This window comes from Phoenix dactylifera, chromosome 14 (genome assembly GCF_051530095.1).
Source record: "Phoenix dactylifera cultivar Ajwa chromosome 14, Ajwa_hap1_PhDact_Kaust_v1.1, whole genome shotgun sequence".
NCBI lineage: Eukaryota > Viridiplantae > Streptophyta > Magnoliopsida > Arecales > Arecaceae > Phoenix > Phoenix dactylifera.
In genome coordinates, this window is record NC_143203.1 from 20,274,462 (window position 1) to 20,291,103 (window position 16,642).

General features: G+C 42.5%; 1 protein-coding gene and 1 pseudogene across 17 annotated transcripts; both read left to right on the forward strand.

Annotated features, from left to right (window-relative positions):
• Nucleotides 1–44: 44 nt before the first annotated feature.
• LOC103721672 (pentatricopeptide repeat-containing protein At2g03880, mitochondrial pseudogene) lies at nt 45–11,777 on the forward strand (annotated as a pseudogene). 16 transcript variants are annotated; one of them, XR_015973301.2, is made up of 5 exons: nt 45–4,925; nt 5,170–5,342; nt 7,677–7,793; nt 10,974–11,035; nt 11,121–11,777. The product of XR_015973301.2 is annotated as a pentatricopeptide repeat-containing protein At2g03880, mitochondrial pseudogene, transcript variant X13 (transcript). The 16 variants fall into 16 exon arrangements; XR_015973298.2 differs by having other exon boundaries at nt 45–5,342; nt 11,149–11,777; XR_015973299.2 differs by having other exon boundaries at nt 45–5,342; nt 7,680–7,793; nt 11,149–11,777.
• Nucleotides 11,778–12,613: 836 nt separating this feature from the next.
• On the forward strand, nt 12,614–15,608 carry LOC103698753 (uncharacterized). Its single transcript, XM_088711010.2, has 2 exons — nt 12,614–13,805; nt 14,782–15,608. The coding sequence occupies exons 1-2, from the start codon at nt 13,568–13,570 to the stop codon at nt 15,153–15,155; spliced, it is 612 nt and encodes a 203-aa protein (XP_088567136.2). The 5' UTR covers nt 12,614–13,567; the 3' UTR covers nt 15,156–15,608.
• The last annotated feature ends 1,034 nt before the right edge of the window (nt 15,609–16,642 follow it).

Sequence of the window (16,642 nt, forward strand, 5' to 3'; positions counted from 1 at the left end):
TTTGCCCCCACTAAATGTGTACACTAAAGTATTAAGTTTATGTTTAATTAGCCTTCTGTATTTTGTATCTTTTATTTATTGGTTTTCACCGTATTTCATTGCAATATTTGCCCCAATCTCTTTCCTTTATGCGGTATAAAATTAGGTTTTTTATAAGGTTCAAAGGGTTTCAAAACTTCGAAAGTCTCTGGATCTTTTCAATCCTCGTATTCTTCAACTGTGGGTAAGTGTTTGGATCGTATGTGAAAGGATGCTGACTGTATATCGAGTTTTGTAACAATTTAGAATTTTATCTAAGAGTTCAAATTCATTTAAATCTAATTATAAACATCACGATCAGCCCGTGGCCGGTTCAATAGATCTATGCTTCAGTATTCTTTATTCGTTTTTGATATTATTTGATACCGAGCCTGAAATATAAAAAACCTCGTTTATTTGTTGGATGAAGGGTGGAGTGCTATCAAAGTGCCTCATTTCTTTTCAGGATGGGGCGATTTCAGTTCCTGTAGTTCTTGAACGGAGAAGAAAGAAAGTTGTTGATGGATGAATAAACTTTGGTTCCTTTTCTTCATTTACGTCTCTTAACATGATCTTCCTCCTACTGTCTCCCCAGCCTGAGTAAAGTGTTGGCTCGCCAGCTGCAACTTACACCTCTCAAGCTCTCAATATCCTAAATACACATCTACCAATTCTTGATACACGTAAATATATTGTATCGATAGATATTTGAAACTGTAAATTGATATTTTGTTAATATATAACGTTTGTCAAAGTGATATACACCCAAGTCTTTTCTGTGTGGTGATACATAAATAACATCCATTGATACACATTCACCTAGTATTCTTGCCCTTATCGTCCCGCCCTTCAGGAGTTACACCTGATGGTCATTAATCAGAGCCGTTCGATACACGTGCTGCGAGTTTGGCTACCGAAATCTGAAAGAATTCCGACTGCCGAGAAAAAGGCTTCAGTCTTCCGCCAATTCCATGGCGGTGGTCTTCAGATGGGGGAGGAACTCCTTCCTTTGTTCTCATCCCATGGTTCGTCGTCGTCGTCTTCTTCTCCGGTTCATCTCCACTTCTGCCCTCCCCGTGTATCGAAATTCGGGAAGTGACCTCTCCGTCTACAGCTCCAGGATCCGAGAACTAGCGCGCCTCGGCCATGCCAGCGAAGCCCGCCGGTTGTTCGACGAGATGCCGCACAGGGATACCATCACCTGGAACTCCATGATCCTCGGGTACTCCCAGAACGGCATGATGGAGGAGGCTCGCTCTCTCTTCGATGCCTTCGCTGGTAGGAATACCAGGACGTGGACCATTCTAGTCTCCGGGTACGCCAAGAACAGGCGCGTCGACGAGGCTCGCCTCCTGTTCGACTCAATGCCGGAGCGCAATGAGGTTTCTTGGAATGCCATGATCAGTGGGTATGTCCAGAATGGGGATATCAAGCATGCTAGGATTTTGTTCGATGAAATGCCTGAGAGGAACATCGTGTCGTGGAACTCTATGATCACCGGGTATTGCCACGCGCATCGGATGGGGGAAGCTCGAAGACTTTTTGAAAATATGCCAGAGAGGAATCTGGTTTCTTGGACTGTGATGATTTCTGGGTATGCTCAGATTGATGACCACAGCGAGGCGTGGAGGGTTTTTGTTAGAATGCACCGCGAGGGAGTGAGCCCGGACCAGGCCAATTTTGCCGCCGCTGTCTCTGCGGTTGTTGGTCTCGGTGACCTCAGGCTGCTCGAGAACCTGCGGACGCTTGCGATCAAGGCTGATTTTGAGGGGGATGTGGTTGTGGGCACCGCGATGCTAAATGCATACACGAGAGAGAGTGCTGGGTTGGACATGGCAGTGAAGTTCTTTGAGGGAATGCCGGAGAGGAATGAATACTCTTGGTCCACTATGATTGCTGCCTTCTCGCATGTTGGACGGTTGGATGATGCTCTCTCTGTTTATGAGAGGGACCCCGAGAAGTCGATCGCCTCTCGGACTGCATTGCTGACTGGTTTTGCTCAAAATGGTAGGATTCACGAGGCAAGACTCCTATTCGAACAGATTCCAAACCCTAATGTGGTGTCCTGGAATGCCTTGATTGCTGGGTATGCACAGAACAGTATGCTTGATAAGGCGGAGGAGTTATTTAATAGAATGCCCGTAAGGAATGCAATCTCATGGGCCGCGATGATAGCTGGCTATGCACAGAATGGGCGGAGTGAGGAAGCTCTGGAGCTTCTGTCAGAGCTTCATGGGCTCGGGATGCTGCCCAGCCTTTCAAGTTTCACCAGTGGTTTCTTTGCCTGTGCTAACATTGGATCTCTCGAGATGGGCAAACAGTTGCATGCTCTTGCAATTAAGGCTGGTTCTCAGTTCAATTCATTTGTTAGCAATGGTCTGATTTCTATGTATGCAAAGTGCAGGAAGATGGAAGATGTAAGTCAGGTTTTTAGCTGGATGAGAGTGAGAGATACTGTATCCTGGAACTCTTTGATTGTGGCACTATCTCAGAACTATATGTTGGAGGATGCACGAACTGCTTTTGATAAGATGCCCAATCGAGATGTAGTGTCCTGGACTGCCATGATTTCAGCATATGTACAAGCTGAACATGGGAATGAGGCTTTGAAACTATTCCTCAGAATGTTACGTGAAGGGATTTTACCCAACTCGTCAACAATAACTAGCCTGCTTAGTACTTGTGGGAGCTTGGGTGCCACGAAGCTAGGTCGGCAGATCCATGGCCTTGCTATTAAATTGGGTTATGCTTTGGAACTCTTTGTGGGCAATGCTTTGATAACAATGTACTTTAAGTGTGGCTGTGTTGATTCTTTCTGGGTCTTTGATGAGATGGTGGAGCGTGACATAGTTACATGGAACTCAGTGCTTGCAGGCTGCGGTCAGCATGGTTTTGGGAGAGAAGCCATTGAGATTTTTGAGCTGATGAAATCTGAAGGAGTTTTGCCAAACCAGATCACTTTCATGGGGCTCTTATGTGCCTGTAGCCATGCTGGATTAGTCGATGAAGGATGGCACTATTTTAAGTCAATGAACAGAGATTATGGGCTCATGCCACTGGAGGGGCAGTATGCCTGTATGGTGGACCTTCTTGGCCGGGCTGGTCACTTGTATGAAGCTGAAGCATTCATAGAGAACATGCCTATTGAGCCAGATTCTGTAGTCTGGGGAGCACTGCTTGGTGCTTGCAGAATCCATCAGAATGTGGAACTTGGCAGAAGGGTTGCTGAAAGGCTGTTTGATATGGAGCCACAGAATTCTGGAAATTATGTTTTACTATCAAATATCTATGCATCTCTTGGGATGTGGGATGATGTTGAAGAGGTGAGGAAGCTGATGAGGGAGCGAGGTGTGACAAAAGTGCCAGGGTGCAGCTGGATGCAAATAAGAAACAAGATGCACTATTTTGTCACTGGAGATAAGCAGCATGAGCAGATTGAGGAGATACGTGCTACTCTGAAGGAGTTGTATAGGAAACTGAAAGATACAGGTTATGTTCCTGACACCAAATTTGTTCTTCATGATGTGGAGGAGGAGCAGAAGGAGAATGCTCTTCTCTACCACAGTGAGAAACTAGCTGTTGCTTATAGTCTCCTGACAACACCCAATGGCACACCAATGCAAATTATGAAGAACCTCCGAATTTGTGGTGACTGCCATACTTTTATCAAGTTCGTATCCATGGTTACTGAAAGAGAAATTGACATAAGAGATGGAAACAGGTTCCACCATTTTAAAAATGGTGTTTGTTCTTGTGGAGATTATTGGTGACTTTGTATTTATCTTGTGAGGGGATTCATAGAAAGAATCTCTGCTAACTGCTAGATGGTCAGGAGCAAAGAATTCTTAATGGATAAAGAATCTGGTTCCAACTGTTCTAGAACAGGTGTTGCTCACGAGGAAATTACTGGTGGGGGCTTTTGTGGCAACGATGATCAGATGAGGCTTGCAGAATTCTAGTTTTTTGTGGAAGCATTAAACCATTCACTGACCTTGATGGGCATAGCTGAGCTTCGCTATCTAATGTTTTAAAGAGCTCAAAGATGAGTGGCTTCTGAAGTTATCTGCAATCTTGCATCTGAAGGTCCAGATTGATGGGAAGAGAACCTGCGAATGCATCTTTCTTTGCCCAGAGTGGCTTTGCTTTTCGATAGACTGGCAGTTTTGCATTAGAAGGCCTTGATTGATGGAAGGAGAAGCTTCTGAACCAGACCAGAGGCCAAATGAATTACAGAAAAAGATATGAATCATTATTTTATGGTTTGTCGTGTTCAGTGACAAACTAGATGTAGTAGAATGAAAATGATACAAGAATGTCAAAAGTTACTGCAATAACAGAATCAACCCAGAAAGAAGTGACAGCAAGAATCTGATATTTTTTATTTAAGAATGTTTTGGATTTCTTCAACAATCAACTTTACTCTTGATATTGCCAAACAACCATGCTTCAGGTGCAAAAAGGAAAAATGAAAAAAGAATCAAAAGGAAACGGAGGAAGAAGTGCTTACAATTTGGAGCACAGTGTTCTGATACCATGTGAAAAAGCATGTACATAAGGAAGGAAGAGAGAGAGAGAGAGTATGCAGCATGGTTCTTATCAGTCTATGCCATTTATGTGTATATTTAATCTTTTGATAGTGATAAGGTCCTGGAATGACTAATCTTATCTTGCTTGAGTTGACATTTATAAATCAGGCACCAATTAGGGAGCACGTATTCACTTTTGGTGGTCTGTTATGATCTTAAATCTGAAATTTGGACCAATATAAAATGTCTTCATTCTTGAGCTGACAATAACTGAAGGCGCTCAGTGAAGGTGCAACCTAACCAGGTTGAGATGGCAGCAATCTGCGTCCATGTTTAACAATATTACGAGGATGGTGGAGTTTATGCATTATCTTGTACAAGGTGACTAAGAAATTTACATATTGATACAATGGTGTTTCGTCATTTTCTGCTTGGTTTTGTTCTTGGAAATTTTTAATTTTACATTTGACAAGTGAACTCATTTAAGTACCCAAAATTAAACATTCAATTTCCAGTATTTTCCAGAAAATTCAGTTGCAGGTTTTCTGGTGATTTGTGCATTACCTCTTGCTTTCTCTTTTTTAATAAATAGCTAATTATGCACTTCCTTTCAAACTGCTGTCAGTTCAATGCCATAGGACATCACGGAATGGAAATTAATGTATACAATTCATGGCTTACTGATGAGGGAAGATGGCGCCTGCTTTTCAATATGATACACTAATTTTCCATCTTTACATTAGCATTGCAAAAGATAGCTAGGATGACTCTAAATGGTTAAGTGGACTTCATTTATGTGTAAGTTTGTTCTTGAACAGTCTCCTGAAGTTTTTTCCCATTCAAATTATTATTATCATGGAAAAGCTGTGATTAAGCGTGCACATGCTAGCATGCAGAAAGACATATGCACACACACACATGGCCTACATGCACACTCGCTTATATGGATGCAAACATGCACATGCACACACTATCATCAACATCTCAATGTTTCTATTGTTTGAACAGATCTTCTGATTTTCTATTTTTTTTTGCAAATTACACTTTATATCTGATATAACCTTTGGGATTTTGACGACAGTAGCATTTCTTTCTCATTTCAGTGATTATGGGAATTGTTTTAGTGAAATAACCGCTGTTTTCTGATCGAGCACGAAAGCTAATTCAAACAAATGGCATTTCAAAGATGCTAACTGAAATCATGTTGCTGATTGACTTCTTGCTCCCTTTTAAGTTTTAAACTTGAAGATTGATTTCTTGGACTCCTGTTTCTATTAACATTTTCTTTTAAAAATCTTACTGATATACTCCTCTTTTTATTTACATATATCAGAATATTTTAAAACTATTTTTACATGGACAAGTAGTTGAGCCTCGCCATACAACAATTGACCTCAGATATTGTGAGTGCATCAAGCATAAGCAACAAGTTGGGAAAATGGCTGGGTTTTGCCCTGGACTTACAGCATTTATCCATATACACGCATTTTTGTTATGTTACACTCTCTTTAGCTATGCCTTATATTCTTTCTGAACAGAAAAGAAGTACCATGGTAGTGGGCAATAACCCTCCAACAATAGCTATAAACATGACAAACATCACTATCAAAATAATTTGGAAAAGATGTACAGATCTTTATCTGCTGTTATTATTTATAAGGGATACTTTATCTCTCTCTGTATGCTTTTCCATGATAAAACTCTTATGTGGGATGGAATTTAACAATCAGGCCTGTGGCATCGTCTCATTTACTGTGCTCAAATCTTCAATGATATTGGATCACTGATGTGATTCCTAAATCAAGTACAGAGAATTTATAGTCAAGGTCTAGAGCGTGAACATTTTTAGAAAATTCTATGCTGTCAAAGTTGTTAATTCCACTTTTTTGTCACTTTTTATTTCGAAGCTGGAAACTGTGAGCTGGATAGTTCTACAAATTCAACTTTTAGCATCAGATGTCATATGCGCTTCAATAGTTATGCTTGACTTATACTTGACTTAAGCTCTGTTTGGATGTGGACATTGCTTAGTTGCTGATATCACAAATGCATCACAAGGAGCAGTGCGAGTAGTCCAGAAGGGGAAGAAAGGGCCTATTGAGGGAAGCCATCAAATTTGAATCCTTAAATTTTATGGATAATGTAAATCATGCTTTACAGCATGGTCTGCCGTACCGGTCCGTACCGGTCGGTACGGGCCGGTACGTACCGGTCCGTACCGGTCGGTACGGGCCGGTACGTACCGGTCCGGCCTGGGACCGGTACCGGATCAGCGTAAAATTCGGTACCGGTAATTTATTGTTGAAGGACCGGTACGCCACCGGTACGGACCGGTACGCCACCGGTTCGGACCGGTACGGGACCGGTTCGGACCGGTACGGGACCGGTTCGGACCGGTACACCACCGGTACGGACCGGTCCGGGCCGCCACCGGTACGCCGACCGGTACCGATACAGCGGACCTTGCTTTACAGGGATAGTGTGATTGGCGGCTTCTCCTGATCCTACATACTCCTTCCTGGCTTTCTCACTCCACTTTTCTCTTCACCCTCCCCTCATGCAAGAGATATTCAACAAGTAAGATGTGTCCAAATAGAGCCTTGGAGTTGAGAGATAATCACTACATGATTTTGACCATATAATCAGGCAGAACCACTTTTGGTTCAACCATGGAGAATATGGTTAGCCATCGTATAGCATAAACATCAGTCAGTGGAAGACAGTAAAGTAGTAAAAGTATTCTCTCAGTATCCCTTCTCTCTTTAATTTTTTTTCTATATATGTAATTACATGTTAGATTTCTAATACTCAAAACTCAATTTTTATTCTGTTTCCCCCGATAACTAAAGCCGTCATCACGACCATCAGATTGTTGGAAGGTGCTCCAAAAGTTAATATTCATGGATTTAAAACGAAAATTGTCTTCGGTTGGTATGGTTTATGCTTCCTTTTAACCTCATAAATATGATGAATAAGCAGATCAAAGACTTAAGAATACATTAATTGGAGTACAATACAATTTGTCTGTATTTCTAAACTGAAGTTCAATTACCTTTTTTTTATTAATCTGTGCTTTCATAAGTGCATAAGTGTTGTGCCTGAAACATCTTATCAATCTTTTTTCTTGTGTAGAAGTTTGTTAATATCACAGTCCATATTTGGGCCATCTTCAATTCTTCATACTTGCATCAGTCACTAGATGGTTGCACTGAAACTCCTTACTTCACCGTCCACACTTGGAATCCTTTGGTAGCTTCTCTAACTTCAGCATTTCCTGCTTTAAGATGTTTCCTCTTTAGCCATGCTATGAATGCATTGCTGGTTATTATTTAATCGATTTGCCTGCGCACATATTCTTATCATCATCTGCATCTAGTTGCACCATCACTCTATATGTGGCGCTGCTGGGCATGTACTTCATAGGAGGGCAGTGTTTATTTATCGTGTTAACAAATTTGCTCTATTGCCAGTTAACTTCATCAGCCAACTCATCCAGTCACCACACTGTCTCTGCCATATCCCTACTTTGCAGACTTACGGCTTTAAGATCTTAAGTTTGCATCTTAACAACCATTATTTTATGGTTAACTTTGTTTTGTGACAGTTTTGTGATAGAATTAATGAAAAAAATCAGCTACATAGTTGCAACAGCAATTATTCTCTCTACCAAGCTTTCTCTTAGTATCATTTCGTATAATATCATAGGACTCTACATGAAATGAGTACATATAGGGCTGGAAATAGACCGGGCTGGGCCGAGCCACACCCCTACTCGAGCCCGGCCCGAAATATTTTTTCGGGCTTCGAGCCGGGCCTAGGCCCAAAAATACGAAACCCCGGCCCAAGCCCAATTAGGCCAACCAAGTGGGGAGATTGAGAGAGAAGATCATGATACCTCTTCAATGGCGGCGGAGGCGGAGAGAAGAGGAATCGAGTACGAGGAGAGGTGGAGAACGGTGAAGGAGGAGAACTCTAGCCTTAGGCTCCGGATTGGATTTTGTTGATCGATCGGATTCCGTATTTGGGAGTTTGGGGAATAGACCGAATAAGAGAAGTTATCGACGGTCTGTCGCTCGTTGGTACTCCCCCCACTCCCCATGCATTCTGGCGTAGGCTTCGGTGCGCCCAGCGCCATGTAGGCGTGGCCGTCCTTCAACGACGGCAGTGGTCCGAACGACCCGCCCTCGACATCCTTCGCCTGGTCTGCACCTCCGGTGGCTATCTCCTCGATCAATTGGACCACCTCCTTCATATTGAGCCTTTGTTTTGAATCTACGTCGATGTACGCCTCACTGAGCTGCAGGAGCCACTCCATCACCAGCTCCGATGCCTTGTCTCCTCCTGTGATCATTGAAGCGATAAGTTCTCTCGTAGACCGGAGCCGACACTAGAGGGCATGGGGATTTCGGGTCTTATCCAGTCTCGAGCTTGGGCTGGGCCCGGGCTGGGTCAATGATATACTCGAGCCTGGCTCGAAAAAAAAGTGGGCTCTATAATTAAACCCAAATCCGACCTGAAAATTGTCGGGCCTAGCCAATAGCCCGGCCCGAACCCATTTCCAGCCCTAAGTACATACCCATATTTGTTATCCTAAAGCTTTGTCATGTGAGAGAGGTATGCATGATGAGAGTTTCTTTTAGTATGGTAGTAGAAATATGGAAAAATAAAATCTTGACATTACATGAATTTAATGAATTTGCTAGAATTCATGAAAAAAGTAGATATAGCCTCTAAATAGCCATGAGATTCATTTGGTTGATGCGATATATCTTTTAGATACTAGGTGATCACTTGGAAGTTGCTCTGTCGCTACCTTTGTAGCTTGACTGCACATCATGATGCAATTGACACGTAGTGTTTATTTGAGGAAGTTCTTTTGGGAAGACCAATGAAAGACCTTGGACAACACTGGAACAAAGGTGGCTGCTGGAAACCTAGAAGAATTAGTGATACATTTTAGGGTGCCATCTGTTTCAACTCTGCCTCTATTAGATATAAATGGTGCTGATGCATGTGAGGCAGAAAACTGTTGTATTTGCCATGAGAATGCATTTTCCATCATTGAACCCAAGCCAATATATGAACAAGCTCCCATATTTTGCATGCTTGCTACCTATATTGAGAGTTCCTTGCAATGTAATCTTATATGCATGTCGAATCCGTAGGCATGATAATTGTTCCTGTCAAATGCAACTCCTTTGATTTTTGCCTACTTTTTTTTTTTTAAAAAAATGATTTTCTCAAAACATCACCAATGTATTGGCTTTATTTCATACTTCATTTATTCATTGAGACTTTCATTTTTCTATAACTTTAATTGTCTTAAAGTTGCTGTTTCGATATCGTGGTTATGTCACACTGGCTGCCAATGTGGTATTAGCTCTCTTTCAGTCTTTGTAGCTCTTATAATTTCTCTAAACTTGCTGGATTTGAATGTGTCAAACTCTTGGACATTTGGCTTATGTTGAGTTGTGATTTTCTTCTTCATCTGGTCTCAGTTACCTATATCATGATACAAAGTGTGTTATCAATGATCAAACACTTCCTTTCCTTTCTGAGCCTCTTGAGATACAATCATAAGAAATCCACCAAGAGGGAAGCTTGCTGGACCATATGAAACATCACAGCTGGAATCAAGGATCAGATACACGCAAGGTTCGCCGGACCGACCGTACCAACGTACCGGTGGACAATGGTATCGGTTTCGGAACCGATACCGAACCAGAGACGCGACGTGCGGACGCGAAAAAAAATTGCATGTGTCGCGTCCGTGAGAAAAAAAAAAACGCGCGGACGCAAAAAAAAAAAAAAAAACTATGCATCCGCGTGCAGATGTGTTAGATGCTGTGGCGTTAAATGGCCCACGCGGGTTGCCAGCCCACGTGGGCACGTTGCCTCGCGCGAGGTACCAGCTTGTACCGGTGGAAACCGGCTTGTATCGGTGCGTACCGAGCCGGTACGCACCGGTTCAAGTACGGAACCAATCAGTTCCAACCCAAACTGGGTCGGAACCGAATTTAAATATTGTATCGTACCGGTGCCTGTCGGCACCGGTTCGGTATGGGCTGAACCAACCGGTTCCGATCAGTTCGGCATACCTTAGATATAGGCATGGGTTGTGAAAGCGAATGACATGATTGGATACCATTCTTCTTTTGCATATTGTCAGGTTTGCCAACAGTGTGCTTGACCTTGTGAGTGAAGCTATTATCATGTTTCTGTAGACATAATCATAATTTCTTGAAGAAAATTCTTGCAGTTAAAGATGAAAGATTTATTCTTCATTGAATTTCTGAGTGCCTAGTGCAACAACCTTTGTTTTGTCCCATCAGAATTCCTCTTATTGTTATGCTAGGACAACTTTTTATCACTAAATCCCATGTTGTAATTACTGTTGCTACTATTGGTTCTTCATTGCACCTGCTGCAGACTGCTGAGTTTGATATCAAGAACGAGGCTTTGTTGGCCCATCTCAAATGCAACTTCCAGCGGTATGCACGACCAAATAAAGCATGCGCTTGCCATTTCAGTCTTTTTGTGTTCTACTTGTTCCCTAATTGGAAGTTTCTCTCATAGTTTGATCTTGCTGTGAACTGGGGTTCAGATTTCCGACGAGCTAGGTCTGCATCAAGCCCTTGTGCGATCTCCTCATCCGCCCTGACCCAAGAATTGTCAACGGTTTCTTTCGAAGGTCTTGAAAACATCATGAAGGCCAGTGAAGCTGAGAAGTTGAGCACCACTGGGAGTGCTAAATTTGTAAGTGCAGTTGATGGCTGGCATTGCCGAGATTCATAAGAAGGCTGCAAAGATACTTGGGAACAACGAGCAGGACCCATTTCCATCTGATGGATTCAACTTCAGCTAAGAGGAGGTTGGTTTAAAAAATCCCGTTAGTTCTCGGTTGTGTAAGATACTACGGCAAAGTTTAACCGTCGCCGTCATGGAGATCAATCATTTTTTCGCACAAAAGATATAATCCATACCCTTATCAATAAACTCTGAAACCCTTTATGTAAGGAGGCATTGCAGCAAAATAGAAAAATGGCATGGAACCTTTCTCAATGAAAGAAGAGCCCCGGTGTTCTTAAATTTGATGCTGTATAGAAAGGTCCAATTCTATCCATCTATGTGTATATGTATGAATGTATGTATGTGTCGAATATGACACAATATCTATCTGTATATGGAAGTCTGTGAGTACTGATTTAGTTTGGTTTAAATCATTCCTAAACACATCGTACCAAGATTGCTCAATCCACCCCTGCTAAATGCCAATTCATCACTCTTTTGCTCATGGTAAGGTTTTGAAAGTTTCATGGGAACCTTCTCGGACTCGATAACTGTTCCTGCTAATGTAGGACGAAATAATTAAAATTGGTCCCGGAATATTTAATGCACCACTTTTACGTGCATGAGTTCCGACTCGCATCCACCCTACTGCGCCAAAACCCACCTTCTAAGAACCGCGGCAGAGCCCCGCACGGGGAGAGAGAGAGAGAGAGTGAGAGAGGGAGAGGAGCCGCCTTTGAGTGTAGGAGCGAAGCCCCCAAGAAAGGGGAGAAGAGGAACGAAAAAAGAGAGACACACCGAAGCCGGAACGAAGCGGAGGGGATGCGAAGCACCGTACCGCCCCTCATCGACGGCGGCGGAGGCGTCGACGACGACCACCACCGCAAGGAACTCTTCTGCTATGTCTACTGGTGGCGATCCCTCCCCGAGTTCGACGGCGGTGGGCGGGGGGAGGTCTTCTCCTCCAGGGCCTCCGGCGGCCTGACGCCAAGGCTCCGGGTGGTGAAGGAGCTGGAGAGGCTCGCGATGCTGGCGCACGAGTCGCTCGACGATTTGCGGCACAAGCTGCTTACCTATAGAGCCGGGGATCTCTGGTTCCCCGCCGGTGGGATCCCGAAGCAGGAGACCGACATCCCGCCGGTTATCACGATACTGCTACTTGGTTTTGCGGGGTCGGGGAAGAGCTCGCTGGTTAATCTCATGTACTCCGTCTTCGGCCGGTCCGGCTTCGTCCCCTTCGCCCATTCCGCCTCCCCTGCCGGTACTTGTTGCAAAGATGCGGTTTTTTTTTTCTTTTTTTGTGGGAAAACTGGGTTTTTGCTGTTGTTCTAAAATTTGGCGATCTTTTATGTCGTTATGTGTTTTCTCCTCTTATTTACTTGTTTTTCTCATTATTTCCGGCCGAAAGTTCTGCTTTCTTGAACTGGGTTTGTTTTAAAATTGTAAAACCTCAGCGGGGGTATCGATCGGCTTTTCTCCTGATTTCTTATCAAAAAAGCTCTGATCTTTCGAGCTGCGGCTTGCGTTAGTTTAGAAAACTTAAAATTTCTGATGTGAGTATGGCCTTTTCCCCCTTTACTTCCACATTTCCGCCGAAATCTCTGATTTTTTAGACGTAGTTTGAGTTGTTTTGCAAAAAGATTCTAATGATTTTTTTAATGAACCTGTGATCTTTTTTTTTTCTTTTTTTATAGCTTGCTCCCTCGCTTCCAATCCATGCTTCTGATTTTTCCGAACTGGGATCGCCCTGTATGCATGAATTTTGTTCCACAAAAAAAGCTCTGTTGTTTCCGACGCTTCCCTGAAAAAAATTAATTTTTCCGAACGAAGCCTCCCGTACTTTGCTCAAGAAGTTAAACTTCTCATGAAAAAAATTGATCTAATTCCTGAAAAAAAACTCAATTTTTTCGAACTAGGCATGCTTTTCCCCTTATTTTTTTTCAGAAAAAGGCGATGATTTCGGAGCTAGTTACAGTATAGTTTCCACTCTGATTTGATTTCTTTTCTTCCAATTTCGGATCAAAAGTTACGATTTTTCGAGACAGCTATCATCAAAACCTCGTCTCTAAATTTTTCCTACTTGAATTCTCGACGTTGCAGGGAAGGACGGGCGGACGCAGTACTTGGAGGAGCACAACGTTCTGAGGTCGACGCGGAACGGCTTCTGCGTCTTCGACTCCCGGGGGCTCGACTACGACCGGGTGGCGGAGGGTCTCGTCGAGGTGGCGGAGTGGATGGAGGATGGCGTCCGCCACCGCCAGCCCTGCCGCGGCTCCGCCCTCCCGGATCCCGCCTCCGCCGGACCCTCCTCCGCCGTCGCGGCCGCCAAGCGCTTCGTCCGGCGACGGGTCAACTGCGCCATGGTCGTCGCCGACCTCTCCGAGCTCAACCAATCCCTCGTCTCCGGTGACCTCCGGCCGCTTGAGGCCACGCGCGGGCTCTTCCACTCCCCTTCAATCCAAACGTACTGCAGTGAGTTTGTCTTCCCCCTCCCTCTCCCTTGACGGCCGTTATAACGTGCTATAATAGCCGTTAACACGTGCTATAATAGCCGTAACGGTTTTGGATGCCCTTTGCTGTGATAAGTAACAGTTGTTAAATAACGGCCGTGATAACGGTAGTTCTTTTGGTGTTCCTCTTCTTCTTCTTCTTCTTCTTCTTCTATTAAATTTTTTATAACCCCTATCTCTTAGTGTTTGTGTGAGTAAATAGGTAGATAAAATTCAGATGTTCATGTCATTTCTTTACAAAAAAAAAAAATCATGACGAATTCATGTAAGCCGTAATTGAAGAGCATTATAATAAAATAACAGGTAAGTAACTACCATTCTATTAAGTTTTTCATCGTGATTGTTTTATAAATATTTTTTTTTCCGCACATCTACTCATTAAAAGTATTTTAGTAATTTTAATTTGAAACCGTTAATTTTTTAACGGTCAGTTTCTTATTTGCTACCCAAATAACGATAAATGTGTCAAAAGCAGGTCCGATTACGTCTATTCCTAATCCTAAATAAAATGTAACGACGTAGGGATCCATATGTAAACATAGTATCTATTTACATACGCGCGAATGACCCCTTCTCATAATAAGAATGTAAATAACCCTATTCCGGTTTGGTTCGGTATGGAATGAACTTATAATCTAAACTAGATCCAATAAAAAATAGACCGATTGAACAATAAGAAAATAACCGACTTCCTTTATTCCCCTTAGGAGGAGATATATATATATATATATATATGCAAAAAAAAAAAAAATAGAATAGTAAAAGAAGTATAAAGATATACATGTAAATATCAATTTTACAAGGATATTTATGCAAAATTTAATATTTAAGAGATTATTCATATAAAAAAATTTATTTATTATATCAAACCTTGGCTGTGACCCTTATTTGTTTAGTATTTTAATCCCTTTTTTTTTTCCTTTTGTTAATGATAACAGATGACAACCCCATCTTGGTGCTGACCCATGGGGATGAGCTCACCGCGGAAGAGCGGATCAACACAAGGGTTCAAGTCTGCGAGTATTTGGGGGTGTCGGAGACGGTGGGGGTCTACGACGTGGCGTGTGCCAACGAGCACGGGTCCCTGGTGGACGAGACGGATCCGGTCACCGCCTACGCCGTGGCCGATGCCGTTTACCGGGCCCTCCTGGTGGCCGACCGGGGCCACCCCCCCAAGCCCAACGTCAAGGACTGGCTCATCTTGGTCCTCTCTTGGGCCATGTGCGCCCTCTCGGCCTTCTTCGCTTTCCTTTCCGCTTCTTGTTCCAAGGTGGCCAAGGCTAGTAGAGAGCAGAAATTTAGGCCACAATGAAGTGGAAGTAGTAGCTTGCGGAAGACTAGCTAGGGTTGCACTTGTGCTGATTTTGTATCCCATGCCATAGCTCAATCAAAACCGATAGTTTCGGTTGCATCGTGCCGATTGCATATGTGTCTCGGATCTGGGTCCGACTCGAACAATATGCTACATGATTACGGACTTTCCGCCCAACCCAACCCTAATTCCACTTGGATTGAGAATGTTGGGTTGATTCCTAATCAAGTTGACTTAGGATTGGAAATTTTCCTGGTTGGATTAGGCTCGGGTTGGTCGTTAGACTGATTTGCATTGTTCAAGTTGTACCATTAGTATTATTGTTGTAATTGATAGGTGTAGTGATGGTTGGGTGTTCTGAGTTTTGATGAGATGATTAGAACGGAGAGGGCTTGTCATCTGATCAAAGCTTATGTTTTTAGATGATTTAATGGGATTATTTGGCTGCTAACATGGTTCTTTGTTCTTTGTGCGATTATTAGAATATCGTTGTATGTTCATTTCTATCTTATTCGTAATTTGTCTTGTTGTACGTCATTCCTAATCGAATGTTCCATTGTGAAAGATTTTCATGATGTTAGGTGGCGTTGTATTGCTTTAGCCATTTGAGTTTTCATCTCAGCTATAATCCTTATCATCTCCCTTGAAGCTAATCGATATGTTTCGAGAAATCATCCAATATAAAATTAATAAAAGATCTACTTTTTTTTTAGCAATTCTGGTTAGAGCCATGCCTCAAGAATGGCATGGGTATTGGATCGAGAAGGTGTGGATTAGCTTGTCCCAGTCTCAAAAAAAAAAAAAAAAAAAAAAAAAATCAATTCCTTAAAATGGTAGTTAATCTTCCAAGTCGAGATTTTGACATCTCTTTTTCTTATAATAGCAGTCAAGGTCCTAATTTTTCAACATCTCGTTTCAGTCGTTATAAGTCTAGATATCACCATCCATTACAAAGGTCAAGTTTTAAAATGGTAGGAAGTTATTTCTCTCTCCTATCTTGTAAGGAAAGGAAACTAGTCTCTAAGATTGACCATAAAATTATGGACTCTTAGCTCCTTCTGACTTAAAACCATTTGTACCAGTTTTACCTAACTAAACCATGCCCAAATTTTGTTGCATGGAAGTCTTAGAGTTGGGTTCGGTGTACATAGAGCTCAAAGTTACACCCTAGAATCCTATATTTCATTTAAGGACAATAGATTGCTTACTTTGATACTTCTTTCTTTTTAAGAACAGTAAACACTGCAAATCCCAGCACAGTCAGACATCTAATTAGATGGATCACTATAAGCACAAGAGAAAGTAGTCTACCTCTTGCCATTGGGATTCCCGATGGTATCACCCCTTGCCATTGGATTCCAATAGGAATCAGCCATTGTGGGATAAGGTATATAAAGTAGAAAAGATGGGAATTAGCCTCTCTTCATCACTAATATATACAGATATCCTTTTGATAAAATAAAATTTTAGATTAAAGACTGGTATTT

Bases quoted from the DNA above. Each gene is read 5' to 3' on its own strand.
- LOC103698753 (XM_088711010.2), top strand. From the start codon at position 13,568: ATGGAGGATGGCGTCCGCCACCGCCAGCCCTGCCGCGGCTCCGCCCTC. The intron at 13,806-14,781 runs GTGAGTTTGTCT...TAATGATAACAG, and splicing joins TTCAATCCAAACGTACTGCA to ATGACAACCCCATCTTGGTG.